At 37.4% G+C, this 20,198-nt stretch overlaps 1 protein-coding gene across 1 annotated transcript in view; it reads left to right on the forward strand.

Moving 5' to 3' along the window:
* lama4 (laminin, alpha 4) overlaps positions 1-16,538 on the forward strand; it is a 127,200-nt gene extending 110,662 nt beyond the window's left edge. Inside the window, exons 33-41 of the mRNA XM_051925239.1 lie at positions 1,458-1,611; positions 1,769-1,962; positions 3,523-3,712; positions 4,834-4,989; positions 8,691-8,850; positions 9,130-9,260; positions 9,528-9,621; positions 10,362-10,481; positions 15,920-16,538. Of these exons, the coding sequence (XP_051781199.1) occupies positions 1,458-1,611; positions 1,769-1,962; positions 3,523-3,712; positions 4,834-4,989; positions 8,691-8,850; positions 9,130-9,260; positions 9,528-9,621; positions 10,362-10,481; positions 15,920-16,065 (1,345 nt within the window). The 3' untranslated portion in view covers positions 16,066-16,538. The remainder of the gene's footprint in view (positions 1-1,457; positions 1,612-1,768; positions 1,963-3,522; positions 3,713-4,833; positions 4,990-8,690; positions 8,851-9,129; positions 9,261-9,527; positions 9,622-10,361; positions 10,482-15,919) is intronic.
* The last annotated feature ends 3,660 nt before the right edge of the window (positions 16,539-20,198 follow it).

Here is a 20,198-nt window from a genome sequence, read left to right on the forward strand (position 1 = left end):
ACATTTCAAACAATTTGAGTTGAGATATGTAGGTGCAGCAAGCTTTATATTAATTGAAGAAGAATGGATGATGTTTGCTGATGGTTGAATTCCATACATTATCTAACTGAAATGCCCCAATTAACTGCTGCACCATGATGTCCATCCATCCATCCATTATCCAACCCGCTATATCCTAACTACAGGGTCACAGGGATCTGATATATATATCAGTGACAAATCCCAGTAAGGGCAAAACATGTACTCTTTGTTTTATTTGGCTGATTATTTTACAATATTTATTCCTATGATACAATGTTCAGCAACCTTATTACCTGTGAAAAGAAACTGTCTCTGAATCTAATGGTGTGAGTAACATTAGCCCTGCAATGTTTGACAGAAAAGCAGCAGTGCAGTATTGCTGAGGTCTTTCATTATGCTGTTTACCTTTCTAAGACAGCGAGCATTGTATACAGTATGTCCTGAACAGAAGGGAGTAATGTGGCAGTAATATTCTGTGCTGCCATCACCACTCTCTGCAGATATGATTATGCTACAAGTGAGGACAGACTCTTATGTGAACCTGTAGAATTTCATGAAAAAATGGTGAAATGCAAGAAGTAAAGGCACTGGTGAGCCTTTTTCACAAGAGCCAAAATATGTTGTACCCAGTTTTTCAGTGCACAGTCGCTACAAGAAATTTAAAGCTGCTCAACCTTTCAATAGCATTCCCTCCGATGTAGATGGTAGTGTGTCCTGCCTTTGGCTTCCTGAATTGTTTATAACCAGCTTCTTGTTTTTGCTGATAGATAGTTGTCCAGGCACCACTGAGTCAGCAGGCAAACCTCTTCTTCTCTGTAAGCCATCTTGTTATTGCTGATCAGATCTATGGTGGTGGTGTCATCAGCAAATTTAATGATGGTGTTGGAGCTGTGCCTGGCCATACAATTATAGGTAGACAAGGAGTAGAGAAGTGAGCTCAGTTCACTGCCCTGTACAGTACCTGAGATAAAGCTCAGCATGGATGATATGATACTGCCATTCTGCACATGCTGAGGTCTGTTGGATAGGAAGTCTAAAATCCAGTTGCAGAGGATGGCACTAAATCCTAAAATTCTAACAGAAGGACCCTGTAAATGTTAGCATTGTTGAACAGATTCTTTTACCAGATATCATAATACTGAGGCTACAGACAGACAGCAAAAAATAATAAAATCAATAAATGATATACGATCATATTCACCTTATCCTACAATGCTAGTTTGAGAAACAATTGAATGGCACATTTATAAAACTTCTTCAGTTCTTTGGTCAGTTTTTTAAATAATACCACATACAGTACCTGTATCTTTTCTTCAGTAGTAAAACATGACTAAAAATGTGTAAATATGTAAATTAAAATTGCTCTTAATTTATGAGCATTTCAAAACTTGTTGAAAAGAAAGCAAGTTATTGTTGATGTGTTTTATGTTATACAGGCCTGACAGAGACATTGAAGTGGAGGATTTTCAGAAATATTCCGAGAAGGTCTCAGTCTCACTATATGGCTGCCCTGCAGAAAAGCCTCCAGCAGCTTTGCTTTTGAAATCAGACAGAAATCTGTCCAAAATCAAGAAAAGCCGCTCTAATAAGGTAAAAACTACTATAAAACAAACATGTTGCAAGATGCCAGTGACATTAAGGGTGGAAATATAACTCTACAATTACATACATGTACTGTATGTGTTTTGGTGTTCATTGCTGGACAGTTCATTTTATTTTAATACAAATAATTCTTATTGATTTTAAGGTGAGCCGAGACAAATTAAGCATTCCTCAGGAGCCGTCAGGGCTAAAGTCTAGTTCAGAAGACCTGAGTGATAAAGAAGGGTCTCAGTGTTATCTCTCTGTGAAACCAAAAGCTGCCCAGTATGCATACCAATACGGAGGCATAGCAAACAGCCGACAAGAGTTTAACAATATTCCAGAATTATTCCATGAAAGGTATGTTCAAATTTACTTATTCTGCTAATAGTATACACTATTTGGCCAAAAATTTGTGGATAGACCTGCAAATTATTGGAGTTCAAGTGTTTCAGTTGCACACATCAATAGGTGCATAAAATCACGGAGTTTAGCCATGTAATCTCCATTGACAAAACCTGGCAGTAGAATGGGCCATAGTGAAGAGGTCAGTGATTTTAAATGTGGCACTGTCATAGGATGGCACCTTTGTCACAAGTCAGTTAGTGAAATTTCTGCTCTGCTAGACCTGCCCAGGTCAATTGTAAGTGTTATTATTGCGAAGAGGAAGGTTTGAGGAGCAACAGCAGTTCAACCAAAAAGTGGTAAACCACACAAACTCACAGAGTGGGGCTGCCAAGTGTTGATGCGCATAGCACATAAAAATAGTTTATACACTTTTTCATCAGCCACAACAGATTTCCACACTTCCTCTGGAAGCAACAAAAACTGTGAATCAGGAGCTTTGTGAAATGGGTTTCTATGGACAAGCAGCTGTACACAAGCCAAAGGTGGTCTGCACAATGCCAAGCGTCAGCTGGTGTGGTGTAAAACACACCACCATTGGACTCTGGAGCAGTGTAAACATGTTCTCTGGAGTGATAAATCACACTTTACCATCTTGCAAGTCTGTTGGATGATTCTGTGTTTGGCAGATGCCAGGAGAATGCTACAGTCCAGACTTCATAGTTCCTACTGTAAAGTTCGTTTGAGGAGGAATAAGGGTCTGGGGCTGTTTTCAGGCTTTGGGCTAGACCCTTTGATTTCATTGAAGATAACTGATAATGCTACAGCATACAAAGATATTTAACACAATTGTGCACTTCCAACTTTGTGCCAAAAGTTTGGAAAAGGCTCTTTTCTCTTAAAGCATGACTGTGCCTCCATGGGCACACCAGATCAATAAATGCATGGTTTGATGAGTCTGATGTGGAAGAACACAAGTGGCCTCTGCACTACTGAATACCTTTGGAACAAATCAGAACGCTGATTGTGAGCAACGTCTTCTCGTCCAACATCAATACTTGACCATACAAGTGGTCTTTTGCCTAAATGGGCACAAATTTCCAAAGACACACTCCAAAATCTTGAGAAAAACCATCCAAGAAGAGTAAAGGGTATTATATCTGCAAAGGAAGGTGGGTGCTGGGAGTGGATAGCAACTCCCTATTAATGCCCTTGGTTTTGGAATGGGATATCCAACAAGCTCATATAGGTGTGATGGTCATGTGTCCACAAATCTTTGGCCATACAGAGGTCTTTTCAAAAGTGTTTCAGCCTGTTTGTCATACCAGTCTTAAACAAGAACAAGAATCACAGTTTTTATTTAAATGGCTACTATATGATTGTTAATTTATTTTGTGAAAATTACATTTTTAATGCATTATCTTTTAATAAAATATGTTAAGAAGTTTCTTCCTTTAATTAAAAAAAGGTTTTTAGCTTTGAGAGTGTTGTTGCAGTCATAATTTGGTAGCAAAACAAGCTACTTATACCATATTATTTATATTTTTTTAATTTCTTTTTTTGTCTGTTTTTTAGGTCACATTTCTCTCTTAGTCTGAAGACACATTCATCACATGGACTAATCTTCTATGTGTCAGATGAAGGCGAGAATAACTTCATGGCACTGTTCCTTGCTCATGGAAGAATAGTCTATATGTTCAATGTGGGAAGTGATAAGCTAAAAATTAGAAGTTCAGAGAAATATAATGATGGATTATGGCACAGTGTAAGTAATTTAAGGACTTTGTCAATTTACTATGTGCTCTGTAGATTCAGCATTTTCAGTTTTCTCTTCTTTCAACAATGGAGGATCATGGAAATGGAGTGGGTTCAAATCCTGTAGATATTTGGGATGTAAGGGGATAAAAATAGTAAAGGAGAAAAAATAAAATGTGTAGGAATTGGGTAACCATGTAAACTCCATCAGGATAGTTGTTGATCCAACTTCATGACCACCAACCACAGCATCTCGAAGACAAGATTGTTGAATCTAAGCTGATTCGGGTAGAAGTGGGCATGCTCTGCAATACGCCATCCAGACCTGGTTCCTGGCTGCCTTGCACAAGTTACTACCAGGATAAGTTCCAGTTCTTCTTGTCCTCATACTTTTGTACCAGAAAAAGTGGTTTTGGAAAATGAATGAATGAATGAAAAGGAACTGTTGTAGCCTAATTGGCAGTGAACACTTTTTCCAGTAGATGTCTGATTTTAGTTTTCTGTAGAAGTACTTCACTCAGTCATTGAGCACATCAAAATGCCTTTTGAAAAGGTTTCCATTAGGTCTTTGCAAAATAGCATAGTTGATTATTTCTTACTTTTCTTGCATACATTTAAATATTATTTCTGCTGTTAACAGTACAACCCTTACAAATCCTGCACCCTATTAATGTCTATGTGGAGCTTACATATTCTCCATAATTCTACATGGGTTTTCCTTTGGATAGTTCAGTTTCCCCCCCCCCCCCCACCTCTCCAAAGGTTTGTGTTTTAGGATAATTTAGAGTTTATAGCTGGTCCAGTAAGAGATAAGTGTTGGTGTGTGCATGAGACGGCCCTGCAAAGGACTGGTTCCAATTTCCGCCTAGCGACCAGCACTTAGTGTTAGCTGCCGGTTATGTAAGCAGGAAATATATTTGTTTTCTATTTAGAGTATCCCTGATGATTACCAGAAAAACAATACAATTTTAATCACTAGTCCTCTTTTGTCTCCATTTGTTAAATATTATACTGCTATGTCCAATTTCAAATGTGTTTATGCCCAGAGAAACTTTTACATTCCATTTTCAAACATTCATTTATAATAATTAAAATGATATACTAATTTCCATTTTTTCATTGATTTAACAGGTGATATTTATTCGGGAAAAGAATGAAGGTCGTTTAATAATAGATGGCCTTAAAGTACTAGAAGACAGAATCCTTACAGCAGATGCATCTTGGCATGTCACTGACCCATTCTATGTAGGTGGTGTGCCTCCTGGAAAAGCTCATAAAAATATCCAGGTACAACTAAATACTAAATATAACATGCATGTCTTAATAACAGCAAGTAATGCATTCTACCCTTTCTCAATTACAAAACAAAAAGTTACTTTTTGCAGCAATGAAAGCTCAGAAATACTGTACATGCCGCATATGTGTAACTAAAACTTTCCATAGATGCAAGTGCTTATTCCGCATCAATGCTAGCAAATGTCTGAGGAGACTGGGAACCTTTCAGTCTAGGCTGAATTAGTTCTTGTAATGTATGTCATAAAAGTGTGGACCTATAAAATATTATAGTAACATGTTAATTCATTTTGTAATTTAGTACAAAACATGCAAGATATATTGTATGCAGTAAGTTGTGTTTTTTATCACTTAAACTGGATCATATTCCAAACATTCCAACATTTTTGTAATGCTTTCTCTTTTCTTCTCTTTTTTTGCTATTCTTCCATTGACTTTATATGTCAGTTTTAAATTACTGATGCCACAGTTCAGTAATGACTTTGTTGTCATTGATTATCACTGGAGCATAGAGCAAACTATACAGAGGGGATTTAGTGCAGGGTTTTCTCTCCATGTCTAACTGTGAAGGAAATTGTTATTAGGTATTTTTTATTTTACATAAATAACCAGTTTTATAAATATGTGTTCTCTTTTATATTGCTGTTATAGAATACTTCTTACTTTCTTGTTTCTAACTTTCCTAGTAACTTTCCACAGTGTACAGGACAATTTACAACTTTTAAGCTGTCTTTCTTGTCTATATAAGCTTAGGAATCTCTTTGTCTAGTTAGAGTGGCAAAAATAGAATAGGACAATTCACTGCTGCACTCCAATAGATAGACATATACATCGTACCCTTTGCAGAATGACTTTGAAACATTTTATAAAAAGAATTCTATGACATGAAACCAAGCAGATTTAAATTAATTTCTGCGTCATTCTTTTATAATCCCATAGTATGTATATTACCAAGTAATAGAAATTAAAGTTAGGTAGTGCTATTGTTCCATCCCCTGCTTTAGATTACTGAAGAAATTTATTTTTTTATGGTCTCTTTGCATTCCAAATGAATGAAGTTTTTACAATTTTTTTCTTGAGTTTTCCTTGGACTTTTAACAAAAGTTCTACATGTGGGCTAAGGTTTTAAAGCCCAAGGAATTTTTTCCCAATGTTTGTTTTTTGTGGTTATGTAGTTTTCACAATGTTAAAATTTTTTTCCCTGTTAATGCCATTTTGTTTTCCTGTGGGTGCTGCCATCTTGGGCAATTTCTGTTAATGGTTGCTATGCCATCGCTAGGCAGGGTAACTGGGAGTATATGATGTCTGATGTCTTAACCACAATGTTATAAATGTCCAAAATTGCAGAAGGAAATTTAAAACACTTGTCTGTCTGGTTTATTTTATTTGCTTTTCTGGTGAACAAATATTTCCTGACAAAGAATTTTGGTTTAGTGTTTTGGTACTAGTTATCATGATCTTTTGACTTTTTGGTAATAGAATTTGAACTAAGTTTCCTCTCTCCCAATCATTTACACAAAAACTAGGAGAGCTAGTCCCCCTGGCGCCATTGGCACCCAACCCTCAGTTGCGGCCAGAATATTAGTAAAATCTGTAAATGTACAAAAGAAAAATGATTATTTATTGGAGTCAAAATCACGAAATTCTATAAATATGTAAAAGAAAAATTAATTATTATTTAATGGAGTAAAAATCATGAAATGAGAATGAAATATTTACTCTCTTATCGATTGGAGTATTTCTGTTAAACTGAGGTCCACTATGCTCGATGCGTGACATCTTGATATTTTAGTTTATAATTTAAAAATGGAATAACAATCTGAAAATCTAACAACATCACATTAATGTTCGATAGATTCTGAAAAGAATGATACCAAACATATATACAGTAATCCCTCCTCCATCGCGGGGGTTGCGTTCCAAAAGCCCCCGCGAAAGGTGAAAATCCGCGAAGTAGAAACCATATGTTTATATGGTTATTTTTATATTGTCATGCTTGGGTCACAGATTTGCGCAGAAACACAGGAGGTTGTAGAGAGACAGGAACGTTATTCAAACACTGCAAACAAACATTTGTCTCTTTTTCAAAAGTTTAAACTGTGCTCCATGACAAGACAGAGATGACAGTTCCGTCTCACAATTAAAAGAATGCAAACATATCTTCCTTTTCAAAGGAGTGCGCATCAGGAGCACAGAATGTCAGAAAGAGAGAGAAAAGCAAACAAATCAATAGGGCTGTTTGGCTTTTAAGTATGCGAAGCACCGCGGCACAAAGCTGTTGAAGGCGGCAGCTCACACCCCCTCCGTCAGGAGCAGACAAAGAGAGAGAGAGAGACAGAGAAAAACAAACAATCAAAAATCAATACGTGCCGTTCGAGCTTTTAAGTATGCGAAGCACCGTGCAGCATGTCGCTTCACGAAGCAGCTGCACAGAAGGGAGCAACATGAAGATAATCTTTCAGCATTTTTAGACGAGCGTCCGTATCGTCTACGTGTGCAAACAGCCCCCCTGCTCAATCCCCCTACGTCAGGATCAGAGAATGTCAGCGCAAGAGAGAGAGAAAGAAAAGTAAGTTGGGTAGCTTCTCAGCCATCTGCCAATAGCGTCCCTTGTATGAAATCAACTGGGCAAACCAACTGAGGAAGCATGTACCAGAAATTAAAAGACCCATTGTCCGCAGAAATCCGCGAACCAGCAAAAAATCCGCGATATATATTTAAATATGCTTACATATAAAATCCGCGATAGAGTGAAGCCACGAAAGGCGAAGCGCGATATAGCGAGGGTTTACTGTATGTAGGTTTTAAAATAAGCCTGATTAATAGCATGACAAAAAAGTGTCATAAAAATGTCACATAAAATCATTGCACAAAATCGTTGCACTTTTAGACTTAGGATTTTATATATAGAGAGTAGATATCTTCCTTCACATTTGGCTATACAGGAATTCCAAATAGGTCCTTTTTTTAAAGAAGAATTTATTGATGTTCTTTGGAATGCACTAATAATACCATTATCAGTTTAATGTATTGTGATCAGCTAAGTAGAGTATTCAGTAATGAACAACATGCAGAATATATGGATCTTGCTACATTTTCCCTTACCATGCCAATTTGGGTTTGATACAGATCGCTTTAAAACTCATAAGTTTCTTGTACAGTACACATGGAGAATATATTTTATTATTACGCTTAACAATAGGCTGAAATTCAACCCCTTAAATTATATACATATATATATAAAGGAGGCATGTGCATATGACTTCACGGTATGAGTAGCTTAGATTTTAACTGAGATCAATATTAAGATTTAGGGTTATCTTGTTTAATTATAATTTATAGCGGCTTGAAGTGAATACAGAGAGTGACAAACATTATTGTGTGCTCAGTGACCCTTGTCTATAAATTTTAGCAAATTTCAAAAAATTCAGAAGGTTGTTTATAATTGTACAGTTTGAGTACATAGGGCCAAGGTGTTTAATAATGTAGAGAAAGTTCTTCTAATAAAGTATTATTGACACATTTTTAAAGCATAATTTTTAACATAAGGCTTAAAAACAGGCTGTAAACGCTTAGATTGTGTGTGTTATTTACATTGTCAAACTATGTTGAGGCTTCTTGATTCTTGTTGGTGGCTTAATGTTTTATATTAATTAAATGCACCAGTAATTGTGATTTTTTTCATTTTTTTTCAGATCAATTCTGTCCAGAGTTTCAGTGGCTGTGTAAAGAGTTTACAACTGAATGGCCAATGGCTGTCATCAGCCTCCCATACATTTGGTGTCACTCCTTGCTTTGAAAGTCCTCTGGAATCTGGAACCTACTTCTCAACTGAAGGCGGATATGTAATTTTAGGTAATATGAAGCAGCCTGCCTGGCATACGCACATTCTCCCTGTACCATTGAGCTTTTACTTGGTACTTGCATTTACTCTTATATACCAAAATGTACAGTTTAGGTTGATGAGGGCTTTTTATAAACAACATGTGAATGCATTACAATACTACAATAGCTACCACTGCTACTACTACAAATGCCTGTTAAATTGTATGAAAGCTTCTAAGCTAGCATAGTTAATTTCAAATGTAACTACTTAACATAAAATAAAAAGTCTTCAATGCTTATTTCATACAGATGATTCATTTAACCTGGGCTTGAAATTTGAACTGGTGTTTGAGGTTCGCCCACGGACCAGTTCTGGAATACTTCTGCATGTTTTCACTCCAGGGGGAGATTACCTGAACATGCATATGAATAATGGAAGAGTAAGTGACATTTTTGAAAATAAAAGCATTTAACTCATTTGAATGACATGAGTGTGATATAATCAGCAATCTGATAAAGCATTATTGATTAAATTCTATTTATATTAGCAGCATTACCTTACAACATCTTATCTTAAATTACAAATACTTTCATTTCATCTATGCAAACAGTTTGAGAAGAAACGTATAGATTTGCTGATGCAAGTCTATATTTTAAAGCTGACTCTATTATCCATATTAATATAACTATTCAACCTCTATCTGCAGGTAATAGTTCAAGTTCGAAATGGCATCAGAGAGTTTGCTACAATGGTTAATCCGAAACAAAGTATATGTGATGGCAGATGGCATAGAATTGCAGGTATAGATCTTGACCTCTTCTTCACATGCTTATGTACTGTATATTTGTTGGGTTATTAAGTACTACAATATATTAAGAGAATGTAAGAAATACATTGAGAAAGTGAAGACTTCAGCCAGTTTTCAATGGAGTGTGTATATACAGTAATAGAATTTATTTAAGTATAAAGTGTGAGCTTTGAATATATTTGTTTTATTAATATTGTAATCATGTCAAGCACTCTGTAAACATTTTAAGATAATCAAGTAAAATCTGATGTACTAATTGATGACACTATTCAAACAATCAAGCTATATTACACACTTTACATAAAGTGTATTTATCTAGTGCATTATGAAGCAATGAAGAGCCATACACTGATTTGCATAATCAGCAGGCTTATATTCCCACTTTAAATAGTGTTTTTTTTTTAATTCCTTAGTAGAATTTACTTATTCTATCCATCACCATACCCACTTAATCAAATTAAGTCCTGGAAGGAGTGCTGAGTGAGAGTAAATACATTTCCCAAACAGGATACCAGTTTGCTGCAGGGTATAAATAAATATTGCTGCCCACTCTGTTATCTGGCAGTATCTTTTTGGACTTATGCGAGTAAACCAGAATACCCAAATTTAACCTGTGTGAAAAAATAGATGTCTTAGTATAGAAATGAACTGGAACCCATGAGCCTTTTGAGACAGCAATTTATAACACCCTGTATAATTTAGTTTTTAACAGTATTTCTTATTCATCTGCAGTTATAAGGGATGCCAATGTTGTTCAGCTGGATGTGGATTCAGAAGTGAATCATGTTGTGGGACCATTGAACCCCAGATCACTTGACAATAAGGCCCCAGTATTTATTGGTGGTATGCCAGGTAAGCTTTTAATTATGATAAATGTCTGTAAATTTAGCAATATAGTGAGTATATACTAAAGATATTAAGAGAATGTAACCCACATGCATAGATTTTGATGTGGTCTAGTATTTGATCTCTAAGTCACTGACTCACTAAGAAACCAAGAGCACATAAGTTATGTTCTGACTATAAAAAAACAAAATCTGTGTAATTGAACATAGACTGACCTAAAGTACCCAAGTACATTTTACCAGATATACCTGCTCACTCAAGAAATTTGTTTGCTTCTTTAAAAGCCAATCATGTATTTGCAACTCCAAATATATAGAATGCAAACAATTTTACTCATTGGTCCACCAATTGTTAGAAAATGTAAGGTGTGTGACCTAAAAGACTTTGACTGATGTGGTTTAAAACAGCTTGGAAACAGATTCCCTCCTGGGATTACACTACAGTCTCCAGAGTTCACAGACAATTGTGCGATAAACAAAAATATGTAGTGAGTGGGAGATCTGTGTGCAAAAACACCTTATTGATGAGACAAGTCAGAGGAGAATGGGAAGGTTTATTCAAGATAAAAATGGCTATTAAGACTCAAATAAGAGCTCTTTACAGCAGTAATGAATGGAAGGGTGTCTTTGAATGCCCAACACATAGGACTTTGAAGTGCATTGTCTACAGCAGCAGAAAACTATACTGGGTTTCAATTTTGAAAGCTCAGAAACTACCAATTAGGTTAAAGAAGAGATGTAATCCTCAAAACTGTTGAAATGAAGATTGGAAAAATATCTCTGCAGCTGACAGATCTTAGTTTGTGCTATGAATTGCAGATGGTCGGATTAGAATTTAGAGTAAAGAGAATGAATCTATCCTGTGTTATGTTTAAGGCACAAGCTGGTAGTGGTACTATAATAGTTAAGGTAATTGTTTTTGGTGCATATTAAAATGCTGTAGTGTACCTAAACATTTGTGCTGACTATTTGCATCCCTAAATGACTATTCTTTCTCAATATGTATATACAGTATGTGTGTGTGTGTGTGTGTGTATATATATATATATATATATATACTGTATATATATATTCATTGCATTCGTAGTCTGTGTCACAATCTGATTGTATGGGTGGTTACCTACCAGGTAACGCTTGTGGTTGGTCAGCAAGTCAGCTAACATCCGCCACGGTGCCCTCATTTCAGTTGCAAGAAGCAGATCATAGAATGGTTGAAATAGTTTACTGTCAAATAATGCAAAGAGTACGTGACACGTGTTTCGCCCTTTTTGTGACACAGACTACGAATGCAATGAATGTAATTACCCCGATCTACATGCTGTCAAATGAATGAACCACACGCTGTGGCACAACGTTAGAGGCTTCGCCTCTGGCGCTGACGTCCGAGGTTCAATTCCCCGAGAGGGGGGTGCAGTGAGTGTGTACGCCTGATGAGCCCAGAATTAGGGCAAAACACGTGTTGTGTATTCTTTGCATTATTTGACAGTAAACTATTTCAACTGTACAGTAATCCCTCCTCCATCGCGGGGGTTGCGTTCCAGAGCCACCCGCGAAATAAGAAAATCCGCGAAGTAGAAACCATATGTTTATATGGTTATTTTTATATTGTCATGCTTGGGTCACAGATTTGCGCAGAAACACAGCAGGTTGTAGATAGACAGGAACGTTATTCAAACACTGCAAACAAACATTTGTCTCTTTTTCAAAAGTTTAAACTGTGCTCCATGACAAGACAGAGATGACAGTTCCGTCTCACAATTAAAAGAAAGCAAACATATCTTCCTCTTCAAAGGAGTGCGCATCAGGAGCAGAGACTATCAGAAAGAGAGAGTAGTACTAGGGTGTTGTACCGTGTTAGCCATTATGAATGTAGAGAAAAGCCAAGCAAAATGACACCTTTTATTGGCTAACTAAAAAGATTACAATATGCAAGCTTTCGAGGCAACTCAGGCCCCTTCTTCAGGCAAGAGGAAGAGAGGAAAGCAAACAAATCAATAGAGCTGTTTGGCTTTTAAGTATGCGAAGCACCGCGGCACAAAGCTGTTGAAGGCGGCAGCTCACACTCCCTCAGTCAGGAGCAGACAAAGAGAGAGAGAGAGTGAGACAGAGAAAAACAAACAAGCAAAAATCAATACGTGCCCTTCGAGCTTTTAAGCATGCGAAGCACCGTGCAGCATGTCGCTTCACGAAGCAGCTGCACAGAAGGTAGCAACGTGAAGATAATCTTTCAGCATTTTTAGACGAGCGTCCGTATCGTCTAGGTGTGTGAACAGCCCCCCTGCTCAATCCTCCTACGTCAGGATCAGAGAAAGTCAGCGCAAGAGAGAGAGAGAGAAAAGTAAGTTGGGTAGCTTCTCAGCCATCTGCCAATAGCGTCCCTTGTATGAAATCAACTGGGCAAACCAACTGAGGAAGCATGTACCAGAAATTAAAAGACCCATTGTCCGCAGAAATCCGCGAACCAGCAAAAAATCCGCGATATATATTTAAATATGCTTACATATAAAATCCGCGATAGAGTGAAGCCGCGAAAGGTGAAGCGCGATATAGCGAGGGATTACTGTATATATATATATATATATATATATATATATATATATATATATATATATATATATATATATATATATATATATATATATATACAGTTAGGTCCATAAATATTTGGACAGAGACAACTTTTTTCTAATTTTGCTTCATTGCCACAATGAATTTTAAATTAAACAACTCAGATGCAGTTGAAGTGCAGACTTTCAGCTTTAATTCAGTGGGGTGAACAAAATGATTGCATAAAAATGTGAGGCAACTAAAGCATTTTTTAACACAATCCCTTCATTTCAGGGGCTCAAAAGTAATTGGACAATTGACTCAAAGGCTATTTCATGGGCAGGTGTAGGCAAGTCCGTCATTATGTCATTATCAATTAAGCAGATAAAAGGCCTGGGACACTTTCGGGTCAGATAAAAATCCTTTTTCTTCACCCCGGAAGCACGTCATTCCTTGTGTCACTGTGATTAAGACACACTTCCGGGTTATGGCGCAAAAAACAATCCCTGGGCCTCCCTGCAGCGACTCCTGGCGGCCCCCGTGGTATCCAGCAGGGCTGTGCATTAAAAGTCCACCGTCCATAATTCCCTGCTGGCATTCAGGGTACCTCCATGCTGCAAGGAGGGCCCCATCTGGCAGCCTGGGGGTATTGGCCGGGATAAATAGCCGGCCATATCTCACTATATATATACATATACATTATATGCATCTTCTTGTATATTACACTGCCATGGCTGTTCATTTGTCTGTCCAGGATTTTAGATCACCTGTAGCTCGCAAACCATTTGACCTATTGACCTAAAATTTGGTACACATATACTACGTGACATCTACTATCTGCTTTCGGGGTGATGATTGGCCTCCAAGATTATTCCTCTTTTTATTTTTATTTTGTTTTATTGTAGAATCAACTCTCGGCAGCGTTCTCATCCCTACCACCTTCGCTGTCACTTCCCCTACCTCTTTATACATTAAATCACTCTTGAGGCAGATTTAGGACTTAAGTGCCAGCTTAACTGAATAATTAAGGAAAGCATACTAAGTAATTGCAACACAAACACTGACTTAATCAGTTTTAACGCGGAAAGATGCAGACGAAAGAAGAGAAGAAGCAGGCCGCTACGGTGGTGAAAAGAAGAGCTGCTCAGGAAGCAGCAAGCGCATCAGCCTCTGAGTAAATGAATGCTAAATGTACAGAGAAAGAGGATGAAAACTATGAATGCTCAAGTCAAGTATATTCACTGCACATTATAGTACAGCTATAAACATGGACAAAACCTGCTGTGACATTATAGGTTCGACTGTCTTTGCTAGCAGTGTTGCACCGTTACTGGTATATATATAATGTGTGTGTGTAATATAAATTTATACAATGACACAAACCTCAAGGAGGAAGGCCTTATATTTAAGTACATTTATTAAGTAAAGGCAAAAATATTTTAAAATGCCAAATTCATATTTCAAAGTTTCAAATATTAAAATGCAAAATTAAAAAAGCAAAGTTCAAAGTGACTAAGTATAAAAACAAAAAAAATTAAAAAGCAATAAACTAGCAAAAAAGGCAAACTAGAAAACTAATAAAGGATGAGAACAAAATCAATAAATAAAAAATATGTAAAAACAGCCTATTAACTGACCAACAGGTGAAAAAAAAATCAGATGAATCCATCATCCAAATATTCCAAGAACTACAAGAACTAGAAAGGAAGACTTAATGGGGGCTGGAAATCGACACTACTATGAGCAAATGTCACAGCAATGTAGTTAAGGCAGCCAGTGTTATTAGACTGAGGGAAGAAATCACTAACATTAACATGAGGCACAAATGTAGTGAGGGACAGACCAAGGTCAAAAACCAGAGAGAATGTCAAAACAAGCAAGCAAGACATGAAGGCAAACCAAGAATCAGAGTCAAGAAACAAAAGGAGTTGAGACCAAAATGAAATCCATCTGTTGGCCAACTTCACAGAAACTAAGTACACTAAATGTTTTTTTGGGGATTTTACCCAATCATGGGATTGTGTTACATAGTGCTGCCAACATATTTATAGCAAATTTCTGCTGATGTCAGCAAAGTGCTCATCACACTCATGTGGCATCTCTCTGCATGTCATGTAAACAATGAGGCTAGGGATCAGCACTGGCAATCGGAAGGTTGCCGGTTTGAATCCCGTAAATGCCAAAAGGGACTCTGCTCTGTTGGGCCCTTAATCAAGGCCCTTAACCTGCAATTGCTGAGTGCTTTGAGTAGTGAGAAAAGCGCTATATAAATGCAAAGAATTATTATTAAACAAACGACGGCCAAAACAAGAAACAAACTTTGTCAAAATAAATAAAAACAATTCAAAATCCCTGAAAATTGTTCTTCTATTATATACTATAGACAGCACACAAAAAAACAATAAATAACAACTGTTACGACAGCAGGTAACTTAACTCTTTCAGGGATGGGGTCAACTTATGTCGACACATAGGGTTAGGCGGATGTTGACATTAGTCAACATCCAGATGTTAAAGGAAAGTAATCAGCTGTAAACGTGGACAAAACCCACTGTGACATTATAGGTTCGACTCTCTTTGCTAGCAGTATGCAGAATGTGTTACACTGGTGCCGCTGTTTTAGCTGTCTGTTGCTGCATGTCTGACCATTTTGCTTCTTTGGTTTTACGTATCCAACACAATTTAAAATGTAATCATTGAACACAACAAAGAAAAGTAAATTATGCTCATCTCAAAACTAACAAAAATCTGTAAATTTTGACACAATTTTTAATCTTAATTTATATAGTGTCACTACTTGTTCTTTAATAAATATAAATAATCTGTTTTTACCAGCTCAGTAAGATGTATTAAATAACTTAAATTATGTTTTTGAATATTTTCTTTTCTTCATTTCAGCATCACTTGCTCCTCCAAGCCTGTCAGTCCAGAGCTTTTATGTTGGCTGTATGAGAAACTTTATAATCAACGAAACACCAGTGAGCTTCAGTAAAGCCGCTCTAGTTAGTGGGGCTGTAAGTGTCAACTCCTGTCCAGAAGCTTAAGCTATTTGTTTTGCCAGTGGAATCCTTCCATAGTCAAGTTATGCAAAAGAGATGCGTGCAATATACTGGAGAATCAAAAAATAATATTAATGAAGAAGCTAAGAAAATACAATCGAAGGAGTCAATTATATCTACTTAAAGAAGATATTAAAGATACTTTAGTTTGTATCAAGGTTGCCAGTTACAACATATATTAAAGGAAAAATATATCAGCTGTGGAAATGAATCATCAGTATATTTCTGAATTGCACTCCCTTTCTATTAAGTCCTAATTTTATGACTGGATGTTAATTATTTGACTATGCCTGAAAAACATTATGATTTGCTTAGTACACAACAAAAATCAGAAACAATTGTTGCATTTCTTTTCTTGGAAGGAAACTCTATGTTTAGCACTTGCTTTATGTTTGAAATACTGTTTTGACTACAAACAGTGTGAAGTTATCAAAACATTTAATAAAATATTAGCATTACTTATCTGTCTATCTGCTTTATGAACTGTCTTATTTCATCAACATGTGGTGTAGTGAAGGCAAGAACACCAAAATATAAAACCAGTCTCTTTCCTGTTTTAAATACATTTACCTTTAGGGAATGTCTAGGCCATTTCATACACTGTTAGGTGAAATCTTCAATGGAAGACTCCACAGTGTCTCAGCACTAAACATATTAAGACCACGCCTGTACACAACAAAACAATGTGATATCAACTGAGCAATAGCATTTGTTTCCTAGGCCTTTTAATCGTAATTTGGGTTGTAAGGAATCCCTGGAATGATGCAATTAAATCTTTTCAGGGTGCCAAACAAACTCCCTCTAAATTCCACATCTGTTCATGTAAGACCATAAACCTATACTCTTCTATCCTACACCAAGATTTGAGCCACACATTAAGCCTTCTTATCCCCTCAATCTTACCTGAAATGGCGCATGGCACAAGAAGAATTTCAGAGAAGACTACTGTACTTTGTCAGTTCAGCACCTCAGCCTAACACCTAACTCTTTAAATTTGAATCACAGAACTGACAGACTACTCATATGTATGTGAGTTGTTCCAACATGGACAATGACCACTGGACCAACCCTGCTCTGGCCAAGAGCCTATCTATCCTTCCAGGGAGGTCTCCGACCTGTGCACCCAGAAGGCAACACACAGTACGAGACTCTCTGTCTCTGGACCAAATGTGAGCTTCAGTCCTTCTAATGATTGAGTCCCCAACTATCACTACCCTCTTTCTTTCTGGGAACTGTTCTTGAGTTGGCTTGTTAGGGCTCCTCATGCCTGCTTACCACCTCAGAATCAGTTTGCACCCTTTACCTTGCTACTTGTAATGTGACCCACCTATCTCTACCTGTCTTGTCTGGAATCCCTTCCCTCACCACCTTAGAGGTGCATACTATCTCTCTAAAGGACACCTGGGCCAGGTCTACCAATTCTCTACTACAACGTAGGCCAGCCAACCCCTTCATTCAGTGACCCTGAGTTTGAGGTGCTGGATTAGCTGGCATCTCCATCAGATGTAGCCCTCATAGAAGACTGGCTCCTCTAAGCCATCCACTAAAACGTCCACCATCCAATAGGACTTGCATTGCAATGGCTTCATTATTAACATTTGACTTTTGATTACTAAAACTGCCTTAACTCTTATTTTTATTTAATTAAAACTAAATGATTTTTAACTTAAATGGTAAAACAAATTTAAGCCAAAGAAATTACATTAAAGTACTACTTCAGTTATTTTACACCCTCTGGCCCCTTAAGCTTGTATAATACTCTCCCCCTCGACTGCCTGCTGTTTGTTCTTCTATGAGATTAACTTTACTTTTCTCTCTCTGCTCTCCTAACTTTGTGCTCCTCTTCTTCCTTACTTAAAAGCTCTCCACACACGTTTGTATTCCTTCGTATTAATGAACCCTTGCACTGTCGCACTCTTAACTGCTCTAACTGCCTGACTGTTAAGAACTGTTCGATCTAGAAAAACTCGCTTACTGAATATGTGATGTTAGTTAATTTCTTATTGTCTTATCTGCTCCTACAGTTACTTGTGCCCTTTTCTGCTTTAAAGCCAGCCACAACTTTTCTTTTCCCACTGAGGAATCACTGTTTCTGTTACTTTGCTATGACACTGGTTATTTACTTACAAATGCTAGTGTCAGCTACTGATTCTTACTACCCTGCCTTGCAGATGCTAGTTGAAATACAATTAACAAGAAGAAGCACACATAACAAGTTACTTTTCCAAATGTTACCCCCAAACACCCAGATGCTTTTGCTCCTGTTCAGGCAGAAAAAAAAACAAAAAATCTTTCTAAAGGAAAGAACATCTTGAAAAATACCCTCACAGCTCTTTAGCGACCACCAAAACATAAGATTGTAGGAGCAAAATGTATTTTTTAATTAACTCTTACACCACAGAAAACAAACTCTCAGCTGCTTCTCTTAGGTAGATGCCCAGATAAAAATAACATGCTTTATTTTTTCATCTGTGTTAATGATAGATAGATAGATAGATAGATAGATAGATAGATAGATAGATAGATAGATAGATAGATAGATAGATAGATAGATAGATAGATAGATAGATAGATAGATAGATAGATAGATAGATAGATAGATAGATAGATAACTTTATTTGTCCCCTGGAGTAAATACATAAATAAATATACATACACTCACACTTTGATCTGAACAGACTTCAGAATGACTAAAAAGAAAGAAAATTTAAAAAGAAAAGAAAAACGTCTGCCTTGGCTGTCGCAGTCACAGTGCAGGCATATTGTTGTTGGTATTAAGGAGCCTCAGTTGTGTTTCTTGACACACTTCTGCTGAACAATTCATTGGCTGAAAGTACTCAGTGTTTGTGTGTCAGAGAGAGGATGTGTAGTATTGATCATAATGGCACTCAGTTTTGTTTAAATTCTCTCCTTCGCTACGACCTCCAGGGGGTCCAGAGTGCATCCCATAACTGAGCCTGCCCTTTTAATTAGCTTGCTGATTTGGTGGGACTCTCCTGAACTGATGTTACCAGCCCAGCACACCACAGCTTAGAAAATTACACTGGCCATCACAGAGTTACAGAAAATGTGAAGGATGTCACTTCCCACATTAAAGGAACACAGTCTCCTAAGGACAAAGAGCCTGCTCTTCCCTTTCTTATATAGTTTTCCTGTGTTCCAAGACCAGTCCAACTGGACATTAATGTGGACCACCAAGTAGTTGTAGGAGTAGACCATCTTTACATCCACTACTTGAATAGCGACCAGACATAGAGGCTCTATGGTGCAGCGAAAGTCAATAACAAGTTCCTTGCTTTTGCTAAAGTTAAGATGCAGACCATTCTGTTTGCACCACAAAATAAAGTTCTTCACCTGCCCCTTATCAATACACCTCATAAGTGCAGAATCACCTGAGAATTTCTGCAGGTTACATGACCTGATGTTTTATTTATAGCTTGAGGTGTACAGAGTGAAGAGAAAAGGAGACAAGACTGTTCCCTGTGGTGCTCCAGTGTTGCTCACATTTGTATCAGAAACACAGTCCTTGAGTCTCACAAACTGTGGTCTGCCTGACAGGTAGTCCTTTATCCAGGACACCATACACTCATCCACCTGCTTATTTCTGAGTTTACCCCTTAACAGAGATGGTTGGATGGTATTGAAAGCACTAAAGAAATCAAACAACAGTCCTCACAATGCTGCCAGCCTTGTCCAGGTGAGAATAAGCCTTGTGGAGCAGATAGATAATTGTATCTTCCACTCCAATCATTGTCCGTTAGGCAGACTGCACTGGGTCTAGGTGGTCTACCACGAGAGGACTCATATAATCCAGGACAAGTCCCTCTCAAAGGTCTTCATGATGTAAGACATAAATGCCACTGGTCCATAGTCATTAGGTGAAGATATGCCTACCTTCTTTGCAACAGGAATAATGCAGGATGCTTTTCACAGCAGTGGCCCTTTCTGGAGCCTTAGGGACAGACTGAACAGGTTACAGAGGACACCACAAAGTTGGTCAGCACAGGCATTAAGAACTCGAGGACTGACAGCTTTTCCTGTCTGTAGCTTCCTCATTTGTCTCCTTACTTGGTCTTCAGTTATGGACACCCAATATAGAAGTGGACTTGTCGCTGGCC

The sequence above is a fragment of the Erpetoichthys calabaricus genome, chromosome 3 (genome assembly GCF_900747795.2).
Source record: "Erpetoichthys calabaricus chromosome 3, fErpCal1.3, whole genome shotgun sequence".
Lineage (NCBI taxonomy): Eukaryota > Metazoa > Chordata > Cladistia > Polypteriformes > Polypteridae > Erpetoichthys > Erpetoichthys calabaricus.